General features: G+C 41.8%; 1 protein-coding gene across 1 annotated transcript in view; it reads left to right on the top strand.

The window, feature by feature from the left end:
* Positions 1-9,713, top strand: part of Snx31 (sorting nexin 31) — a 63,779-nt gene extending 54,066 nt beyond the window's left edge. The window contains exons 13-14 of the mRNA XM_076836073.2: positions 5,964-6,020; positions 8,782-9,713. Coding sequence (XP_076692188.2) covers positions 5,964-6,020; positions 8,782-8,874 — 150 coding nt within the window. The 3' untranslated portion in view covers positions 8,875-9,713. The remainder of the gene's footprint in view (positions 1-5,963; positions 6,021-8,781) is intronic.
* The last annotated feature ends 12,463 nt before the right edge of the window (positions 9,714-22,176 follow it).

Here is a 22,176-nt window from a genome sequence, read left to right as displayed (position 1 = left end):
GTACCGGAACTTTTTGTGTCTGGGCATGTGAGTAAAATCTAACTGCCAATCTTTGCCTGGTTGGTGTCCTCGCATCTGATGAGTGGGGAGCTTGGGTCACAAGCCCCCTTGAGGCGTGACAGAGGAACATATGGAGCATGTGGAATGGACCTGTTGAATTAAGTCACACATGTCAGGTGTAGGTAAAAGAGAGGTTGGACGAATTGAAAGAGAGTTTGGGGACCGATGTGAAGTGACTTGTGGTTGTTGAAGAGGAGATCATGGGCTTGGAGTGGAGGAAGGACCATCTTGTCCCTAGGGATTCTTTGTGTCTGGAGTGCCACCTTTTTGTGTAAGCGGGCCTGCCGGCTGAGTTCAGCTGTTTCCTCACAGGCACTATGAACTTTAAAGGCCATTTTCACCAGATCTTGGATGGGGGTTTGGGGACCGTCCTCAGTGCGCTTTAGCTTTTTTCTAATATCGGGGGCTGACTGGGTGATAAGATGAGTGGCCAGAACGGTCGCCCCAGAGGGCCTCTGTTAAGCAGGTAAGGAACATTGCAGGATTCTCATCAGGCCCCTGAGTGACTTCTCTCAGTTTATCAAAATTAAAAACTTATCAGAAGCTGCCGGCATGCCTGCCAGCAGACATTCTATCATCTGGGCACAGTGGCGTCGGCCCTGTCCATTTTGATAGTCTTAATCAGGGTTGGTGTCGGGGACTGTGACCGCACCTGTAGGCATGGTGTCATTGGTCAAACGAACCTGGTCTGCATGGTCCCGTGCAGCTACCTGGACTTGAGTGTGTTCATGGAGCGGGGGCGGGGAGGTAAGGATGACAAGGACATTATGCTAAGGAAGGTCATAGGCTTGGGAAAGGTATTGTAATTTTTTTATGTAGGTAGTGGGGTCAGAAGAAAAGGAGCCTAAGCGTTTTTCAATTTGGGAGAGGTCTTATAGAGAAAAAGGGACATGAACTTGAACGATGCCCTCAGATCCTGCCACCTCGCGGAGAGGACAGAGAAGTTTGGGGTCTTAGGTCATTTGGTGAGACCTGGTATGGGCACTTACTGGGGAAGAGACAGGGGAGGGGGGCATCTAACTCAGGTGGAGCCCGTTCTGGATAAGGAGCAGGATCAGGATGGGAGGGTCTCGGGGTGGTGAGGAGGGTGTCTGGGGAGGTTCAGTAAGCGGAGAGGGGTCAGGGTCAGGAGGAGAGGGGGACTTGGAAGGAGGAGTTTCTTTAGCAAGAAGGACTTGGAAAGTGGAACAGGTGGAGCAGAAAGAGGGGCAGGAGCATAAATCCCTGAAGGCCTGAAGATAAGGAACCTCTAACCACTTTTTCATCCCTTGGCAGAAATTGTCCAAATCAGTGAGGATTTTAAAATCAAAAGTCCCCTCAAGAGGCCGTTTAGAGCCATTATCTAAAGTGTATTGTGGCCAGGCCACGGTGGAATAGAAAAGGAGCCCTTTATAGCGTAAATCCTGAACAAGTCCCAATTTGGAAAAATTCATGTATAGACACCCTAAGGGAGTTTTGGGGTCCAGAGTGGACTCTGTGTTTCCCATGGTCTTTCGACACCCAGGGGTGAGCAGGAAGGAAAAAAAGCGTCCCAATTACCTACTCTGCTCACTGGAGAATGGAGTGGGCTGGCCAGGGATTGCGACATCTCTACAATCCACTGGGGACCTAGTGATGGGTTGGAGGGGAGTCTCTGCAAACAGGAGGGAGTCGAAAGATCAAAGGGAAAGGGACTTACCCCACCTCTGCCAGATCGGATGAAGGCGGGTGCTCTAGAGATCCCCATGTTCCTTTGGCTGTTCCTTTGGTGGAGAGGAACAGCCTCAACCCCTAAGGGAACTAGAATAAGGCACCAAAAGGAGTTTTATTGGAAGACAGGGGAGCACCTGGGCGAGGTTTACTGGTCTGCAAAAGGTTGAGGGCCCAGGAAGTCGCATGCTAGAGGCAAGAGCAATACCTACATAGGTCACTAGAGGCAGGAGGGCCTAGGCCAACTAAATTGTTTCTACCATTAGCGGTTTGCCCAAACCAAGTGGAGTTTAAGGGCTGAGTTTAAGGTCTCTTCAGCCAGGTGAAAAGTCCCGACCCATGGCCACCAAGGGACGGGGAGGGGGAAGGGGAAGGGAAAGGGAACCGAAAGCTGCCACCCCGACACCCCTTTTCTCTTGAAAATTGAGTTTTCAAGAGCGTGTTGTCGGGCTTTCAATCTGGAGTTTCCAGGTGGACGGGTCTGGGGAAGGTAAAGCAGAGACAGAGGAACTCACTTTGAACTCACTGAGTGCTGAACTTCCATGAAGGACAGTGGACTAGAGTCATTTTATGACTTTAAGTGTGTATGTTTTAGTCAGCTTTGTCCCTGCTACCAACAAAAGACCACACAGGACCCATTTTACAGGAGGAAAAATTTATTTTGAGGTGCATCATTTCAGAGGTCTGGGACCATAGACGGTCAACTTCATTGCTGGGCTCAAGGTGAAGTAGAACATCATGGCGGAAGAGAGTGGTGGAGGAAAGCAGCTCAGGACGTGTCACCAGGGAGGGGGGAGAGAGAGAGAGAGAGAGAGAGAGAGAGAGAGAGAGAGAGAGAACATGCTCCCCTCATCACAGACAAAATAAAAGCCCCAAAGACAGGGCCTCTGAGACCTACTTCCTCCAGCCACACCGTACCTGCTTATAGTTACCACCCAGTTAATCTCTACTGGGGGATTAATGCACCGATTAGGTTCAGACTCACATAACCCGATCATTTCACCTCTAAGCTTCCTTGCATTGTCTCACACACGTGCTTTGGGGAACCCCTCGTATCTAAACCATAACACTATGTAAGTGCAAGACTGTGACACTCCAGGCAAACACAGTCTGAACTGATACAGGCACATGTCATCTATAGAAGGTCTGGGTGCACTAGGACAGACATCCCCACTTGGCAAGGGTGGGTCCTGAATCCAAATTTTGATAATCTTGAAGAATCTGGGGGAAGAGGGAAAAATTGAGAAAATTGTGACTAAATAAACCCCATAAATAGAGCAGAGGGTCCCTAGAAGCTGATTAAATTAAAAAGTACTGGTTTTTCCTATTAACATGGAATGAGAAAAAGAAATTTAGTGCTAATTTAATTAGGCAGGTTAGCATTAGGCAATGCCTTCAAAGGTAAGACTTGACATGTTCATGAAGAGGTTTTAAAAATTCAAATCAAATAAATTCAATAAAGAATAATGTAAACGCACAGCCACAACAAACATCACCTTAAATTCTTAAAGGCAATTTTAACCATGAGAAGGAAAAAAAGTGATGTGTCTACAGAAAAGCCTAAATCAATTTTGTTAATATCTACTGCTTTTAACTTGAGCAGAATTTTAAAGGATTGTTTTATTTGAAAATAAAGTTAGGATTAGTTTTAGCTGCATATAACAGAAAACAAAACAAGACAAAGCAAGTGCCTTAGGCAAAATAGAAGTGTGTTTCTCTCTCACCTAAAATAAGCCTGGAGGTAGGCAGTCTAGGGCTGAGATGGTGGTTCTACAGAGCCACCAAAGACCTCACGCACAATGTGGCTGCTAGAGCGCCAGTCTTTCCACCCACATTCTAGGCAGCAAGTGTAAGGAGGAAAGAAGAATGACTTTCTTCTTTTCCTTAAGGAGGAGTCTCGAGAGTCTCACACAGAATTTCTACCTGAAGCTTGTTGGCCAAGAGTTAGTCACATCATGGCACCTGCCCCCAAGGGAGTCAGGCAAATGTAGTCTTTTTAGCAGGATGTGTTGTCTTTCCAAACAAAACTGGGTAGAGGGCAGAATGGATAATGGAGCAGACCACTGACACCTCTGCCACCTAAAGGATTCTAAAAGACACTGAGAAAGGAAAGTAGATGTGTTTTATACAATAGATGTGTTACTAAAGATTCCTGAAAGCATATGGTTATTATTTTGTGCGTTGAACCATAATCTGAATACATGGAAGTCCTTTCAGGAATAGGCTGGTGAATAACTTTCTGAATTGAAAATAAATAAAAATTGTATTTTGATTAATCTATACCTAATTTTTTGTGTTTTCTTCCTTCAATGTTCTTGGTAGTGGGTCTCACCTCTAAATTGATTTTCTCAAAAATGGCCAAGAACAAGGTGGCTTTTTAATTCCTGTTGCCTCATCCATACCTCTCATCCACCCCTAATTGCCATCACCATATGTATTTCTCTTTCTCACTCTTTCTAACAATCCCACCTCTGTTTTGGGGGCAAAGCAAGATTATTCAAAAGGCAACTGGTGCTTTTTGGAAATGGGGTCTTGCTATGTTGTCTAAGCTGGCTTCAGACTGACTCCCAGGCTCAAGTGATCTCACCTCAGCCTCCCAAGTGGGTGTCCATAGGTGTGTGCCACTGTGCCCAGCAACAGGTGGTGCTTCTGGTGTGTCTCAAGGAAGGAGAATAGGGGAGAAAAAAAATTATGAGAATTTTCCCCCCAGGTTCTGTATTCACAGCACAAGACTATAAACTCTAACACATTACAAAATAATAAAAATAACAATAGCAAACACATATGACATCAGAATATTAATTTCTCATTTACCAAACGTAGCAACTGGTTAAAATTATCGAGGTATGGGCTTCAAATACACGAACCTAAAGGAAATCCTGTGTGTTTCCCCTGAAAGCAACTTATTTTACAGCAAAATTAACCATAGTGAAAAGATCATGCTTTTAATGATGTTTACCTCAGTTATTCTGGAATGTCCCATTCCATAGTTCTTGTGAGTGATAAGCAGCAGTAAAAAAAAATTCCTCCTTCACCCCTTCATCATATCATCTATGAATGGCCTCGTTTACCACATGCTGGCTGGAAACCAAGGCCCAGCATCAAGGAGTGTGTGTGTTGGAACAGAAAAGCAGTTAGTGCAGAGACGTCCACCATTGTAGAGCAGCGTGCCCTGTGCCTGGCCGGAGCCTTGCACGTGGTGCAGACTGGTTTAATGATCCTTTATTTTCCCATGAAGAAAAGTCTAAGAACGCTGTCCTCCAGCCCTGGTTAGGTCACATTCTCTAGACGTGCCAGACACTGTCTGCCCCTAAGATTCACTCTCCCCCCCACTGCGCTGTGCCCTGAGACTGATCAGTGAGGACTGTGACCTTGCCTTCCCCGGAACCACCCAGTGGGAATCCCAGTAGGAGGCTGGAGAGTGGTGGAAAAGAGGGGTTGGACGACTTATTTCTCCAGTCCTGCCCCTGGTGAGTCCCTCTGGTTTCACATCCCTCTACTGAAGTCTGCAGCGAGGCTACTGTGGTTCCTGTAGTAGCTCTTCCCCCACCCCCACTGCCCCTGCAAGCTAGGAGGTGGTAAGAATCCCCGCCCCCAACACCCTCCCTGCAGCCCCCAGGGGGTCCAGCATCCCTTGGCTGACTCGCATTAAACCCGCCCACACCTCCATTAAATGCTAAATAGTTCGTTTTAAAATTCTCATGGTTACCCCAGGGGTGTACCATCTGTTTCCTCCTGGATCCTGACTGGTATATTAAGTTTACCTCATGGACGTGAGGTCTAGTGAAGTGTCTTTGAACTTCAGTGTGATTCTTCATTTGATTAATGGTGCCTTTTGATTAAGCGAAGCCCCACTTGGCTTTGATTCAGCATATGGATTGGAGCTCCGTGGATTATCTCAGGATTTAGAAGTGCGTTTCATTTCGTGTGAGGTCCTTTTAAACGCTGTGTCAAATCGCAAAATCCATAGGCAGCCAACCGCCAGTGTTAAACACAGAGCCTCCCTGCACTTTTGGGGACTGGTGTGTCTGTGACATTTAGACCCTGGCAGATGAAGGGGGGCTCATAGATGACAAGCATGTGTGCCTAGGGACTGGCAGCCTTGGGGACCATTAAGAGGATTATGGTGGAAGGGAAATGTGCTAGTTAAATAGATGATTTGTGTGCTTGCTTTCTCTGGGCTGTGCTGACTGACATTTTACTAATCTATTTAGCAGATTGAAGTCCTGGATCAAGGCAAAAGTCAAAAATACCATGTTCAACAAAGCCAGGTCTGTGAGTAAAAGGATGTAATTGAAACATTATAATTTTGATAAATCTGCTCTTTTTCCTCTTTACCCAAAGTAATTCTATTTCTAAGAATAAGCCAGAATTGCTCAGAAGCTCTGTGTAGATCGGAGGGCTGTCACAAAAGTACAGTTATTTTTGTTGTAACATCCAGCGGGGCTAAGGAAATTTTCACATGAAAAGTTTCCAAGAGGAACACAAAATTCCTTAGTGATTTTCTTCTGCATCCCATGCATTTTTTGGAAAGTTCTCTTTTGAGTTTATGTATTTTAGTGCATTCAGTATGTTTTCATTTCATAGATTTTTTTTTTTTAGCAATGTACCCTGTTTGAAACAACTTTGAAGTTTATAAGATACTTCTTTGAGTATTTAGTTCTGTGTAGATAACAATAATAGAATCATCATAAACAACATCATTAAGAATTTGTTATTGCCAGGCACTATTCTGAGCTCTTCTATGTGAATTAACACATTTGTCCTCTCCAAAGATCTCTGTAAACCCACTGAGGAAACTAAGGTATAGAGAGTTAAATGACATACCCAAGGTTGAACAGTAATCAGTGGGGAAGGAAGCCAGCAGTCTGATCCCAGAATTGTGCCCTTAACTACTTGCTAATTATTGCTTTCTATGTCCAAATTGTAGTGTAAGTCAATGAAATAAAGGTGACCTCTAAGTAGTGTTTGAATGGGATGAATCATCCATCTAGCATCTGTCTCAGGGTCTGTTATATATATAATGGTCCCTCATATATAAAAATATATTTGTAAATATGTGAATACATAAGGCTCTTTTCTTGAGTGAGCTCAGAAAACAAAATGGCATAACCAAAGCTTTCTCTTTCACGATAGGGTTTCTGGTTAGATCCGAGACAGGAACTCTACCAGCTATAAGCTATGTGTCTTCAGAGAAATCAGAAACCTAAATGTGCATCAGGGACTCCTGAAGTGCATCTTAAAAGGCAGACTCCTGGTCCTCACCCCTAAATATTGATGCAATAGCTCTGCGGTGGGGACCTTGGAAATGAGCATTGATAACAAGCACCCCAGCGCACCCACAAGCACCAACACTGCACCAAGCTTCAGCTCCATTTCCTGCAAACCGTAGAGGGGAATATCCTCATCATTTTGCTTCCACTGTTGCAGCAGCATACTGGCAGCGTAGAACAGGGGTTCTCAACCTGGGCTCCACATTAAAATCACCTGGGGAGCTCTAGAAACTAAGGATGGCTGGACCCCACCTTGGCGATTCTGATTTCATTGGTCTGAAGAACCTGGGCAATGGAATTTTTAAAAGTTCTCCAAGTGGTTCTGATATACAACCAGGATTGGAACTATTATGCTAGAATTGTGGTTCACGAAGCATAGTCCCTGGGCCAGCAGTGTGGGCATCATTTGAACTCAAATTCTTGGGCTCCAAACTTACTGGATCAGAAACTCCAGGGGAGGGGCCCAGCAATTTGTTTACCAAGCCTCCAGATGAGTCTGATGGGGGCGGGGGAAGGGGAGCTACAGACCACAGGGCACACAGCACAGCCATTACTGACAGTGATGCTAATTCAGTTGTCCTTCCAGATGAGCAGCAATTTTACAACAGGCCAATGTGCTCAAGTTCTGAGCAGGGCCAGCTTGCCAGCAGGGGGCCTGATGTCCAAATATATTGAATCCCAATTTATTGAGCAAGGCTTCATTTGGAGCCAGGCACAGTAAGAATCTCCGTGTATAGTTGTCCCTCAGGATCTAAGGGGGATGCTGAAATCTTTGGATGCTCAGACCTTTTATATAAATAAAATGGTGTAGTGTTTGCATGTAATCTATATACATCTTCCTATGTATTTAAAATCATCTCTAGATTACTTATAATATCTGATACAGTATAAGTGCTATGTAAAACTTTATTATTGAAATACTTATAATATTGAATTCTTTAGGGAATAATAAGAAAAAGTCTACATGGTCCATACAGATGCAAATTTAAAAAATAATTTCCATCACTGGTTGGTTAAACCTGTGGATGTGGAGCCCATGGATTCCGAGGGCCAACTATAAAACTCATTTAATCCTCCCGACAACTCAGGTCCTGTTATTATCCTTGGTTTCGGGACTGACACACAGAAAAGTTAAGTAGCTGGCCCAAGATCACACAGCCAGAGCCAGAGTCTGAATCCAGCGGTCTTTATTTTTATAACCAATTAAATCTATCTCTTCAGCCACTCAGTCAAAGGGCTTCTTTATCAAGACAAATTTCTTATAGAAAATAGTTTTAACCCATCTGCCTGGTGAGGTGTCCCCGAAGGCCCTGTCTCTGAGATTTCTTAAGTACTGAAAGGAAACTACATGCTCACTGAAGGTTAGTGGTAACCATGACCTCTTAAAATGCCTGAAAATAAGCATAATGATATTTTAGAATTTGTTTTTATGGTCTGAAGATTTGATATTAATGTTAAAAATGGAAAGTCACATGACTTTAAAATTGGAGAGAGGGACAAGACAGGCAGAGCTAAACTCTTCCTAAAGTGACAGAGCCCAAAAAGCCACTTGGGATATGGCTTCCCCTGAAGCCCTGCAGGGGGCGCTGTCCTTGGCCCTATCAGATGGGCACCAACTCCAAATAAAGCTTCGGCAGGTTAAAACCTTTTTAAAAAACTACTGCTTAAACAGGTAAATCCTTGAATTTTTGGTTATTGTTATTGTGAAAATTATTTCCTCTTATTTATGAATCTGATCTCTCTGCTTACTTTACAACAGAAGGACTATTCTAGTTTTCTCACAAGAAAAAGAAAGATTAAGAGAGCAGAAGGTGACTGTGTTTTTGGGACCATAAAAGAAGAAGATCTTTGAAGAGAAGTCTCACCTTTTAAAACTTTTTTTTTTTTTTTTTAATGCTCTCAAGACAGCGAAAGAACTTGGGAGTTGAACATGGGCTTCCTATCATCAGGAAATTTCTTGACTTCTTTCCACTTTTCCAACATTCAGATAGACCATTCATCAAGACTACTGCAGCACTCCGTGTAGATCTCGGGATAAAGAGATATAGGAACTAAAGCTACAGTTTGTTTTTAATGGCTCATAAACAACAAATGGCAGATTTGAGTCAACTAATATGAAATTCATTCTATTTTTTTTTTTTCTAAAATGGACATGTACCTGCTTTCATGAAATCTGCTGATGTTTTGACATTACATCCCTGAAAGGCTTGTTCTAAATTGTGGTCAGGGTCATGTTCTAAACATGTGACTAATCAGCAGAGGAAAACATGGCTCTAAGAAATGGAATCACTGGAAAAGAAATCCAGACTTCTCTGATCTAACCACAGAGCTAGTATAGGGGTCGGGTAAAATGCTGATTTCTCTCTTACGTATGGGCCTAACAGTACAGATGACCTCAAAATATTAGCTGCCTGCTCCTATGTTTCTTCACTGCTATAATTGCATTATGTCCTTAGAATATTGAATTCAGTTCAATAAGCATCATTCTGTTCTGAATGTTTTTATTTTAGAAAGACATAAGGCCCTGCACTTGACATCAAATACCTTCTATGTCTCTTAGCTTTAAAAATATGTGTATTTTATCATAAGATGTTTTCTTATACAGTTTCCTTATTCAGTTATCTCTTGATAATTAATGTAATTACGTATAGAATTAGGATCACAATAAAGAAGAGGAATCTATACAATGTAGTGAGATATTCTAATGTTATTTTCTAACTCGGTAGTATAATGACATAATAAATATGAAATATATTCTGTTGAATATAGAATTTACTGATGAAAATTCTGTGGATGGTCTTTTTGAAATATAGTCTACTAAAACACCAGAGTGTTTATAAATCAATACCAATAGCCATACCGGAAGCTGATTTCCTAGTTTGCTTACCTAAGAATAGCCAAAGTCTTTCTCTTTTTAGTAGAAAACACTTACGCAGTGTAAGGGGTTGTCAAATGTAAGGAGAATTTGTAAGAAGATGCAAAGAGGGTCTGGGAGTGTCGGAAAGTGTGGTAAAGCGCTTGCCTAGCATGTATGAGGCCCTGGGTTCAATCTCCACCCAGCACCACACAAACAAACAATCAAAAAGGAAGATGCATGTAATAGATTAAAGTAATTGGAGTTGCTGTCTTTGTAGGTGAAAAAGTATCATTGCATTGTGTCCATTACTTGTGTTTCAACTCCATGTATGAGAAGAGTAATCCCAGATCCTCGTAGTCAGTGTCAAAATTATAGTGTAGCCTGTGTGTCAAAGGAAGTTGCAGGGCTATTAGAAAAGCACCAAGGGAAAGAGAGATTGCGATGAAAGAGTAGAGATGCAGGGGGCGCAGGAAGGGGCACGTTAGAGAAAGGCAAATGTAGATACAGGTGGGAGAATAAGAACCGTGTTTAGGAAGCAATGAGAGAATCTGCTCTGTGCTGGCAAATTTGCAGGCTAACAGAGCAGTCAGCAGGTAAAGCTCAGGATAAGAGGGATCAGTTTACATGCACGTACTGAGACAGTGTCCTGACAATATAAATGGAACAGTTTTGAGGATGGCAAAACCAGAACATTTGTTTGATATTTTTTTTTCCTCTCAAAACAGTGAGGTTATCATCAGATATCTGAATACAAGAAGAAAAATACAAGTGATGACTTTCATTCCATGCTACATACCAGGAAAATTATAGGAATAGGGATAGTAGAAATAAGATTCACAACCTAATTTGTAAAATGACATATACACATCCCTTGGTAGCTTTGTGAGAGAAGAAGGGGCAATTAGCCTGTCTGGGTATTCCTTGGGCCTATTTTTAATCTAGAAGGAGTTGGGGAGTTTGAATTGCTTCTGGATTGAAATACTTGATCTTTGGGCAAAAGGTCAACTCCAACTGCCAGAGTGGTCTTCCTGCTGCAGGCCCTGGGAGAGTTGATGAGTGGGACCCCTGTCAGTCCTGGAGATGACCACCTCCCTTCACAGAGGGCCCCTCCCACCAGCACAGCCACCCCAGTACTCAAAGAGACATCAGCCTGCACACGGCCTTTATAAGGTAGGCCACTGCCAACAGCCTCGTGCAACTCTTAAGGGTGGGTGGCTAATCCATGGATGGATTCATAATCTGATGGCATTGTTTAGAGGTGATAGAAACTGCAGGAGATGTGTCCTTGTAGACCAAAAATGCAGTTAAGCCTATGATGATTGTGTCTGTGCTAAATAGGTACAGATTTTTTTCTTGTTATTATTCCCTAAACAATATAATGACAATAATTACATAGCATTTACATTTTATTAGGAATTGTAAGTAATCTAAAGAGATTTAAAGTATATGGAGTATATTGTAGATTATATACACATACTGTGCCAATTTTTTTTAAACAGGGATTGAACTCAGAGGCACTTAACCACTAAGCCACATCCCCAGCCCCATCTATCTATCTATCTATCTATATATATATAAAATTTACTGATTCTGATACATACATATATATATATATGTATTTTTTATATGTATTTTGTTTTGTATTTTATTTAGAGACAGACTCTCACTGAGTTGCTTAGGGTCTTGATAAATTGCTGAGGCTGGCTTTGAACTCGTGATCCTCCTGCCTCAGCGTCCTGAGTCACTGGGATTACAGGTGTGCACCATTGCTCCTAGCACATACTGTGCCATTTTATATAAGGGACCTGAGAATTCATGGATTTTAGTATCCATAGGGAATCCTGGAATGAATCCCCTACAGATAACGAGGGGCAACTCTACCTGCAAAAATGGTTGCCTGACAGCCACATTTTCTCCTGATACACCTCATTCACCAATGTTACTTCTAGAAACTAAAACATGCATGTGTTTACAGGTATTAATATTTCGAAATAATTAGCATAAGAAATTTTTCCACAGGCAAACACACTTGAGTTTGGAAATTTCAAAAAAATTATATTGAGATAAAAGGGGAGATTTGATTAAATCGTGAGCAGTCCTTTTGTCAGAGCCAGTTGGCTCCTGTGGAGGGAAGCAGGCACAGCCCTTGTCTGCAGAGCTGGCTTCTTCCCCAGGGCCAGGGGAGTGGATCAGCGTGTGGTGTGCTTAGAGCTTGCACACCTCCCTTTGTGGACAACGGTATTAGTCAGCTTTTCATCCCTGTTCCTAAGTACCTGAGAAAAACAGAAGAGGCAAGGTTTATTTCTGCTCACGGTTTCAAAGGGGAAGCAGAACATCATGGCAGAGGGCACGGCAAAGGAAAGCTGCTCACCCCACAACACCCAGAAAACAGAAAGGGGCCAGGGAGGGGACACAGTACCCAAGGGCATGCCCCAAAGTTCCCACTCTTTCTAACTAAGGACACACCTCCTTCAGTTTCTATCACCTCTAAACAATGCCATCGGATTATGAATCCATCCATGGATTAGCCCACTGATGAGATCACAGCTTTCACCATCCAACTGTCCCCAAAAGCCTCCCCTCTGGACATTGATGCATTGAGGATCAAGTCTTCAACACAGGAGCCTGGGGATACTCCAGATTCAAACTATAATAACAACCACAAAAATTTTATGTTAAACATTTCAATTAGTAAATTCAAAAAGAGCTCAGCAATCTTAATTTGTGGAAATCAAATAGGTTTCAAGCGTCAGTGGGAAAACAGTGGCCAAAATGATCCTAAAATACAAAAAAAAAATCACAGAAGAGAACTCAGCAACAAAGGCATCTCTACCTCCCTGAGTTCTGTTTAGTTATTCCTCCTCCCAGGTGTGGTGTGGGCACAGTGGCCCATCAGGCAAGTGGCGTCAGGGGCCTGTGAGGACCCAAGATTGTAGGAGATGGAGTGGAAAATATCTTTCTCCTTCATGAAGTAATCTCATACCTGTTGTCAGTGATCCAAGAAAAATGCCAAGAAAAAAGGTAGGTATGTTTTGCTGTCACACAAAAATAAGAGGTGCTGAGTTAACTTAGAAAAAGTACAGCTAACCAGTCATTCCTTATAAGATGGCTTTTAAACTTTATAGTTGTCCCTTTCCCACTTTATTGATGTATAATTGTACTTTGCTTATAAGTTGCTTTTTAGTAGCTAACAGTTGTATTCTCTTTTTAAATTTTTTTTAGTTGTTGATGGACATAGTACCTTTTTTTATTTATTTATGTGGTGCTGAGGGTTGAACTCAGTGCCCCACTCAGGGGAGGCAAGCGCTATTCCACTAAGCCACAACCCTAGATCAACAGTTGTATTCTTAAGAAGTAAGTCATTTGTATAATAATTTTCCAGATTGTGGGGAGCCACGCCTTCCAGTCCTGAAGCAAGAGGCTCTGACCCATCACTTCATTTCGTGGTGACTTGGGCGTTGTCTCTGTCCGGGGGAAGTAGAAGGAGCGTCTTCAGGTGTAGGTGTGTCACCCATGGGTTTGAGCTCCACTCACCTATTCTTTCATAATCCTTCCCCTCTCTCCTATTTGGGATAGAATGTTCCATGGAAACGCCCTTTGTGTGTCCCCTTCTCTTGCTCTGTCTTTGGTGTGGTTTTCCTAGATGTCAGTCAACCTGCTGACAGCAGATATCATGAAGCTAGACTCAACCTCCTGAAACCTGACCCCTTGCCTCATTTGAATGGCTTCTTCTCAATAAAAGTATTCAGCAACGTGCTCGCTTTCTGCGGACCCTTAAGGTCAGAGGAGCTGTCATAGGACCCATAGAAAAAGGTATCTCTGTCTCTTGTGTGATTATTTCGTGAAGCTCAGTTCACCTGGAGTGACCCTGAGTGTTTAGTTGTGAGAAACTCGGTACCAGATAAGAAAAATCAGAGCCATAGAAAATTGCATGATGTTGTTGGTGGGTTTGGGTCTTTGGTGCTTTTCTGTAGGGTCAAGTCTTTAGTGGCCAGATGGGTTTTTCTTGTGTGATATCTTGAAAGAGGTTACTCATTCAGTTGGTTTAAAGGTGCTGACTCTAGTGATTTTTGCACTACTCCTGCACCAACCAAATATAGTATCTTTCCCAGAAATGTGGAAACACAGACATGTCCGAACCTCCTGATGAGTTTTCCATGTGAGCACATATTTGATGGATTCTAGATTGCGGCAGTTGTGTGGGTGGAGGCACTTGGAGTGGCAAGTGGAGACTGGTACATGGGAGATGGCTTTGCCGTGGACATGCATGCTCTTATTCTTGCTGGAAACTGGTCCCAGCAGAATTTCTGGGGAGAGCTCCCCTTAGTAATGGGGTCCTGTGTGCAGAGAAAGAGATAATGGAAAACTCTTGGTTCCAATCAAGGGAAGTCCAGAACTTGATTTTCCACAAAAGAAAAATGATGAGTAAAAAAAGTGGAATGGTAAGTATTAAGCTTCTTACATATGTTGTGAAAGTCAATCACCTGGAGACAAGTTCTTTCCAAAAATCAACTTTGAGGGCTGGGGCTGGGGCTCAGTGATAAAGCACTTGCCTAGCACGTATGAAGCACTGGATTTGATCCTCAGCACCACATAAATAAATAAAATAAAGATATTTGTCCACCTACAACTAAAATAATATATATTTTTAAAAAAATCAACTTTGAGTTGATTCCTAAATACTGCCTCACAATAGCTGATGGATCATCCCACTTTCCAGAGGCCAATAAGTACCCTACTATGCCCGAAGGGAATATGGTTCTACTTCCCATAACTTATATATCAATGCATTAAGGAAGAAAATAGTAAGATGGTAAATCAAGGTTTATTTTTATGTATGGACCGAGTACATATCACAGTGGTTAAACCCAAGATTTTTACAGGTAACTGGATTTATAGCAACTATGTTCTGTAAGTATTTGTTACTCTTGTGTCATAGACACTTGTTATTCTCTCTCTTTTTTTTCCCCTTTATCTCTTTTCTCTTTTTGTTAATAAAAATTACAACAGAGATGACAGGCAACCTGGAGATTCACAATACAGATAGACTGAGCAGTAAATTTGCTGTAGAAAAATTCTAAAACATTACTTCCTTTTTTGCAAAATCCCTTCCCTGAGACTTTTTTAAAAATCTGGCTTGCTGATTAGCAGAACAAGAACAACAGAAAAGGTAACTGTTCAGTTGGTTTGTGCTGTTACAACAAAATAACTGGGACTGGAGTTTAGGGATGTAGCTCAGGGGCAGAGCATTGCCTAGCATACGCAAGGCCCCGGGTTCAATCCTTGGCACCCAAACAAACAAAGCCCTGAAAGTGGATAATTTATAAATAACAGGCATTTATTTCTCACAGTTCTGGAAGTTAAGAAGTCCAAGGCCAAGGTGCTGGCAGGTTCCATGAGGAATTGCTATCTGCTTCCAAGATGGCGCCCTGTTTCTGCTTCCTCCAGGGAACATGAATGCTGCATCCTCATGGGGAAGGAGAGATGGAAGGATTAAAATCCCTCCCTCGAGTCCCTTTATAAGGTGATAATTCCATCTAGGGCGTTCTTCCTTCATGACTCAATCACTCCTTAAATATCCCACCTCTTAATACTCTCATATTGGCAATTACTTTTCAACATATGAGATTTGATGGACACATTCAAATCATGACATCAATCAATTCCATTTATTTTTAATGTACCTTGTGAGCTAGAATAAGATAGACATGTAAAATATGTTTTAACATTTTTGAAAAAATTAAAAATAATTTGTAGTACATTGTTAAGAGTCTTTCCTCATTCTGTTTGCCTCAAAACAAATGCATAAGCTAAGAGCAGCTTTTATTACTTACCTACCTTTTTTTCTCTGTACAGATGCCAGAAGTTCCCTATCTTGCTGGTCAAGAGCAGAAGTTTAAAACTGTATTTGTTGTTCTTGTGTCATAGACACTTGGTCCAGAAATGGTTGCAAAATACTTGTCAGAGTATGGCTAGATTCTCAAAAGTCAGAGTAGAACATCCTCAGGCTTTACCCTGACATTGGTACCACAATTTTGTAAGGTAGAAATGAAAGTGTTGGATCAGGATTCTGAGAGAAGCAAAACAGAATAGGCAAGGTTTAACCTGAGAAAGAAGTGTGCTTTGCTCCTGTCTGAGTAATCACCAGGAGTTTGTTTTGAGATTAAGAGGAGAGTTCAGATCCCTCTAAGCCTAAATTTTCAGTTCAGTTTGAGTCCCTGGGGTGAGCTAAGCTCCATGTGAGGGTTGAAGTAAGCACTTAACAACACACAGGATGACTGGAATCTTCTAAGCTGCTCATTATCTGGTCTAAGCAGACATCCCCAGGCTTTTGAGGACCAGCGTGAACCCTCAGCTTTTCCAGTGCCCAGATATAACAAGCCCTAACTAGTTCTGTCTCTAAGGAGGGGGCTTATTAAAGGGTTAGAAAGGAAATGGGGCCAGAAAAAAAAATGGAGAAAAGGCAAGAGTAAACTGAACTAGGAGCTTTTTTGATCTGATTTTCTGTTGCCCTTGCTTGCCTGCCTCTGAGAAAATTTATAAGGCTACTGACTTTGAGAGTTTCTGGGGCATATTTTGTAGAATAAAATAAATGACTGAGCATCTGACATCATCATTTTCTTATACATCAGGAGAGCTTTTATTGACGTTTTTGATGATATAGCCTTTGGGAGATGATTTCTTAGGAGTTTCAGAATCCCAGTTCTCACATATGCTGCAATCCAGATAAAATTCTACTTTTAAATGCCTAATAGTTCATATCTCATTGTTCGGTGATTTTGAGACCTGCTGGCCACAGTCGTTGCTCCTTACCAAAGAGTCTCTGGAATTTAGGGGCCCAGAGATTACAGAGTCAAGGCAGTCTAGTGCTTGAGAAGTGAAGAAGGTCTGCAGACTGGGAACTCAGAAGTGATACATGAAATTTTTCTACAGTTTCTGCTTACAATACTTAAAAGTATCTAAGTTCCACAACTTAGTGAAGTGGGAGGAGCCATATTATCCTCCTAAACTGAATTCTGTGCTTCCTTCTGCCTCTAGTTGTCCATGTGACTTTAGGCAAGTCCCCTGACTTAGCCCTCAGTTTCCTCCACTGCACACTTAGTTGTAAGGATCTGTACCGAGTCCTGGATTGTTTGTTCTGATCTGTTTGGTCCATTTGGCTACTTGGGGAACTAAGAATCTTCTTTCCTGAATGGTTAGAGTTTAGAATTGATCCAAAGAGGACTTTGCATGAAAATTGGGAGACATTTTCATACAGGGCCATTACTCTCTGAAAGTCTTTTCACAATCAGATAGAATGACATGCAGATGCAGAGGGATTGACCCCCTCTACTTCACTTCTAGCTCTTCTTGACTGCAGGCCTTGCTGACCACCACTACACACTAGATTGAGGACTCCCAGAAGCAGTAGGGATTTGCACAGCATTTGCTTAAACTTTTGCAAATAGGGGATCCGATACTTAACTTTGGGAAGGGAAGGTTAACTGGAGCAAGGGACTGCATATGTTCCTATCGAATGCATTATTTCATGTACATGTGACACTCTGCGTGGTTCTGGCATATGTGGGTACCTGAAGAAAAACACCAAACGAGGTTGCAGCAAGAAGCCAGGCTTTTTCCTGCTTTCCAGAGTTTTAGCTGTTAAGCTCAGTAACTCCAAAAATTTCAAGATCTAAGATGTAGTTTACTTTGCAATTAACAAAGGGAGACAGCTCCCCTCTGAAAGTTTTGCTTGAACACTTTCTAGTTATGCTGGTTGTATAACTAGATCATTCTTCCAGGCTTCAAAATTTTCCTCAAACTGTTTTGCAAAGATAATGTTGATGCCTGCCACTGGGCACGCCTCTTCCCGAACCAACCCCCACCCCCAGCCCCCAGAAACCATGACTTAAATGTATAAAACTACTGGGGAGCTGAAATCAATCTAACTCCGGCATAGACAAATAAGTACCACTTAGCTCATAGCCAGGGGCTTTCCCATTCTGTGGCTGTGCCTGAGAACTGTGCTAAAACACCTGATGGAGCCAGCTTGGAGGCAGGAGGGAGACCTGCAGAAGCTGCACTTTTCTGGAACATGTCTCCCCCTCCTGGTTATTCCTCAGTATTACAAACAAAATGCACTTTTGGAACATGGGAGCAAAACTCAAAACCAGCAAGAAGTGCTCCTTCCTTTGCAGGTACAATGTGTTTTTAAAACCCCTCCCCTTTCTGACCACATCTCTTTTCTGAAAAGACAACTGGTTATGCTGGGAGGGTTCCTAGATCGCTTTGAGCCTCTCCTGATAAGTGTTCAAATGTTTCTGAGAGTCTTCTGCATTTTCTAAGACTACACCGAAGCCCGCATCCAGTAAAGCCAAAAGCTTTCTTTTTCCCTGATAAGAAGGAAATTTCCCGAGTGAAAATCCTACCCTGGGCAAATGTTTTATTTCCTTCATTCATTTACTCAGTTGTATCTAATACAATGGTTCTCGACCCAGCCCTGGATGCACATTAGAATTTCCTTTTAAAAATATGGATGTTGGGCTGGAGATTATGGCTTGTGGGTAGAATACTTACCTAGCAAGCGTGAGGTCCTGGGTCTGATTCCCAGCATGCAAAAAATAAAATAATAAAATCAGTAAGAATACAGATGCTGGGGCCTTGCTTCTAAACAATTCTGAATTGGTCTTCGCCAGGCTCTGGTATTTTTAAGCTGTGGTGACTGTAATGTGCTGCTGGTGAAAATGGTCTTGGAAATCTGGACCAGATCATCATTCCCCTGGAGTTGAAGATTAAATACCTAGAAATACTGAAGCAAGAGCAAAAGTTTTAATTAAAAGATAGGAGGAAGAGACAGAGAGAGAGAGAGAGAGAGAGAGAGAGAGAGAGAGAGAGAGAGACTGACTCTGACTCCTCTGGAGAAGAGGGGGTCCAGAGCTGGTGCCCAAGGGAGTGGGGGTGTTTTGCCTCTTTTATAGATTTTAGGTTTCCTCTCTTCTTATGCCGCCTCCTCCTCCTCTTATCCTGCCTACATAACCAAAAGTGACCAAAAGGGCAGAAAGCGATGGATAGGGAGTGCCATCTACTCATTCATATTTCTTTGATAATCAGTTACCTGTCCTTTGCCTTGGTCTTACCAGGGTTGAGAACTACTAAGCTAATATTCCTGAATACGTGCTATGTGCCAGTCATTGTGGCAATGCCGAGGATTCAATGTTAGAGATACAACTCGGCCACCTTGACCCTCTGATGTCACCATTCACAGGCCACACAAACTGTCCCCTCTGTTTAGAACACTTCTCCTGTTCATTACACAATGAACTCCTTATGCTTTGAGTCTTGATTAAATGTCAACATTCAAAGACATCACTACCTTCTGAGTTAGATCCCAATTTGTTTGCCCTGATAGTATTTTCCTTCTTTCCCTTTGTAACTCCTATCCTAGCTGCAATTACAGGTGTGCCTCTCCACTAGAAACATCGCAAGCAGAACTTGGACCAGACTTAGGATAGTGAAGACAAAAAGGCAGATTTACCTGAAGAGAATGAAATGTAAGCTTCCAGGCCCTTATGATAGGCTGGATAACAAGTCCCTCAAAGATGTCTATATCCTAATCCCCAGAACCTATAAAAATGTTACCTTGCATGGTAAAAAAAGGCTTTGTAGAGGTGATTAAGATCTTAAAATGGGGAGATTGTTCTGGATTATCCAAGTGTATCCAATGTAAGCATAAGAGCCCTTAGAAGGCAGGAGACTCAAAATTAGAGAAGACACAAGGATGGAAGCAAAATCCAGAGAGAACATAAGATGCTATGCTGCTGGCTTTGAAGATGGAGGAAGGATCCAGGAACCAGGGAATGGAGATGCCTCTAGAAGCAAGAGAAGGTAAGGAATCAGGTTCTCCTGAGAGCCTCCAGAAGGAGCACAATGCTGAACTTGGATTTTAGTCCAGAGAAATGGATCATGGGCTTCTGACCTTCTGGCCTGTAAGATAAACAATGTTTTAAGCCATTAAATGGTGATAATCTGTTACAGCGACAATAGGAAACTAACACACAGTCCTCCTGTGTATGAGGCCCTCCTAGAACCCTGGGAGGGACTCTTGAAGTATATTCACATAGTCCCTTAGAAAGACTGTCATGGGGAGCTGCCTCAGAAAACACTCTAAGTCCTAACTCAAACAAAAGAGAGCTTTATTTACCTGGCAGGGACTGTTACCCACCCATAGAGACCTATGCTCTGTGGGAGAACAGCAATTTCCAGGCCTGTGTCTTGGGAATTTAAGGACAAACCCCACAGCTTAAGGGCTTTTCTAAGCATCATGCAAGCAAGCAAGTTACAGAAGCTAAAAAAAAAGCAGTTAGCTTACAACTTAGTTAACTGCGTCTCAGATCCAAGCAAGGGTTAGACAATCCTGAGTTTCATCTGAGTGGGGGCGATAATCTATTTCGAAGTCATGTAGACCCATGACTGTACTCAAACCCAGGATGTAGCTCACCATGACCACCACTATATCCTGAGTTGGGTACATTCTGTGGGGTACAAAGTACAGAAAAACAAAATTTTAAAAAGAAGACAGCTTTCGTTTCTGTTTCTCAGAAATGGGTCATGCAGTTGGTTCCCTCTACCCAGGAGCAGTAAGAGAAAAACTAAGAGTCTAGAACAGCTAAGATGGAGTCCCTACGGCTACACTTTTTGTTCAAACAGCCACAATGACTCCATTCCCACTATCCCAGTACCAGTAACTGATTTGATGCTTATAGTTATCTCATTTACTCATCATTTTACTACTGATATCTATAAGCCTTATGTCTACATGACCAAGCTAATACAATTGTTCACAACTATATTACTTTAACCTTGCTATATCTATATTAACCTACCAGCTTATATTTATCTATAACTATACTGGCATACTGACTTATCACCTTTCACTGTTCCATATCTTTTTCTGTGGCTTAAATCCTATGTCTTACAGTTACATGATTTTATTACTATTACTTAGGCTTACTCCTGATGGACTTATCTATGAGCTTATGTCTTACTGTTGCTTATCTATGTTATCTTACCTTATTCCTATAATCTATAACCTATGTCTATGACTTACTTATTGATTATATTAATCAGTTCATATCACAACAGGACTCATAGAAGTATGCTTCACTTTTGCAGAGTTTGCAAAATTAATGTATTTTAGCTACAACTAAGACTGTTGTTATCTTTCCACTCAGATATCCCCAGATATTCTTCTCCCCTAGATGAGCAGTACTAGGGGCTCCCGCTAAACAAAAAAGTGCTTAGGAATACTTGCTTTATATTTAGCAGGATATATTCTTGTGGTTCATGGTCACTTCCATGTGGCATTAAGTTATTACTGGAATGAAGAGTAACTTCCAAGAACACTCCTAGTACCCATTATGTCATAGTCCCCAGATGCAGTGACATGAAGAAGCCACAGTGTATGTGTTGCTGTAGGTATATGTGTTGCTGGCAGTTCATTTCTTTAATCTCATCAGAGGGGAAAAAGCTATCTTCAGAGTTCCTAAATTTTTTTAAAAAATCGAATCAAAGAAGTAATTCAGGAAGAGGAAGAGATAAATTTAAATGTAAGTAATGAATAACCTCTTAGATTATTTGACATACCAATTAATTAAGATGAAGTAATTGTATGAATATATTGTAGAAAGGCTTAAATTACTTGCTGATTTGACACAATTTATGAATTTGTGAAGATATAAACTCAATACATGACCACCAGGAGGACATCAATGGCAAATTGATTAATGTGTCATTAATTCAAAGAGTAATATTTATGACTAGGCACCACACAAGAAAATGTGAGGTCTTATAATGGCCCTGAGATCTTATAATTCTTTTAAAAAATTTTATTAGAGCATTATAATTATGCATAGCATTTGGGTTCATTCTGACAAAATACTACATGCAAGGAATTTGATTTCAATCCCATCTCCCACCCTTTTTCCTTTCCTTCATCTCTCCCATTATTTTCCCTCCGCTCCTCAATTGGAGATCTTACAATTCTTATATGAAAAAATTTGATCGAGATCTCCTCAAATTTGATAGAAATCCTGAACATTTACATGATTGTGCCAAGAACTAGTAGACTGACTAGATGGTCCTTGAATGGATGAACCTGAGACATCTTAGAGGGTGGCTTGGTTGAGTGAGTGGTGCTGGAATTCAGATGAGGCACGGTTACTGTGGAGGGGAAGTCTTTGGATGTAGACCCAAGTTAGTCAACTAAAAAGAAGAAGGAAGTTTTGCATGAAAGAATGTTTGAGTCCATGAACTTCCCAT

The sequence above is a fragment of the Callospermophilus lateralis genome, chromosome 16 (assembly GCF_048772815.1).
Source record: "Callospermophilus lateralis isolate mCalLat2 chromosome 16, mCalLat2.hap1, whole genome shotgun sequence".
NCBI classification, from domain to species: Eukaryota; Metazoa; Chordata; class Mammalia; order Rodentia; family Sciuridae; genus Callospermophilus; species Callospermophilus lateralis.
Note: the sequence above shows the minus strand (reverse complement) of the source record. Positions and strands in the feature narration are given on the sequence as shown.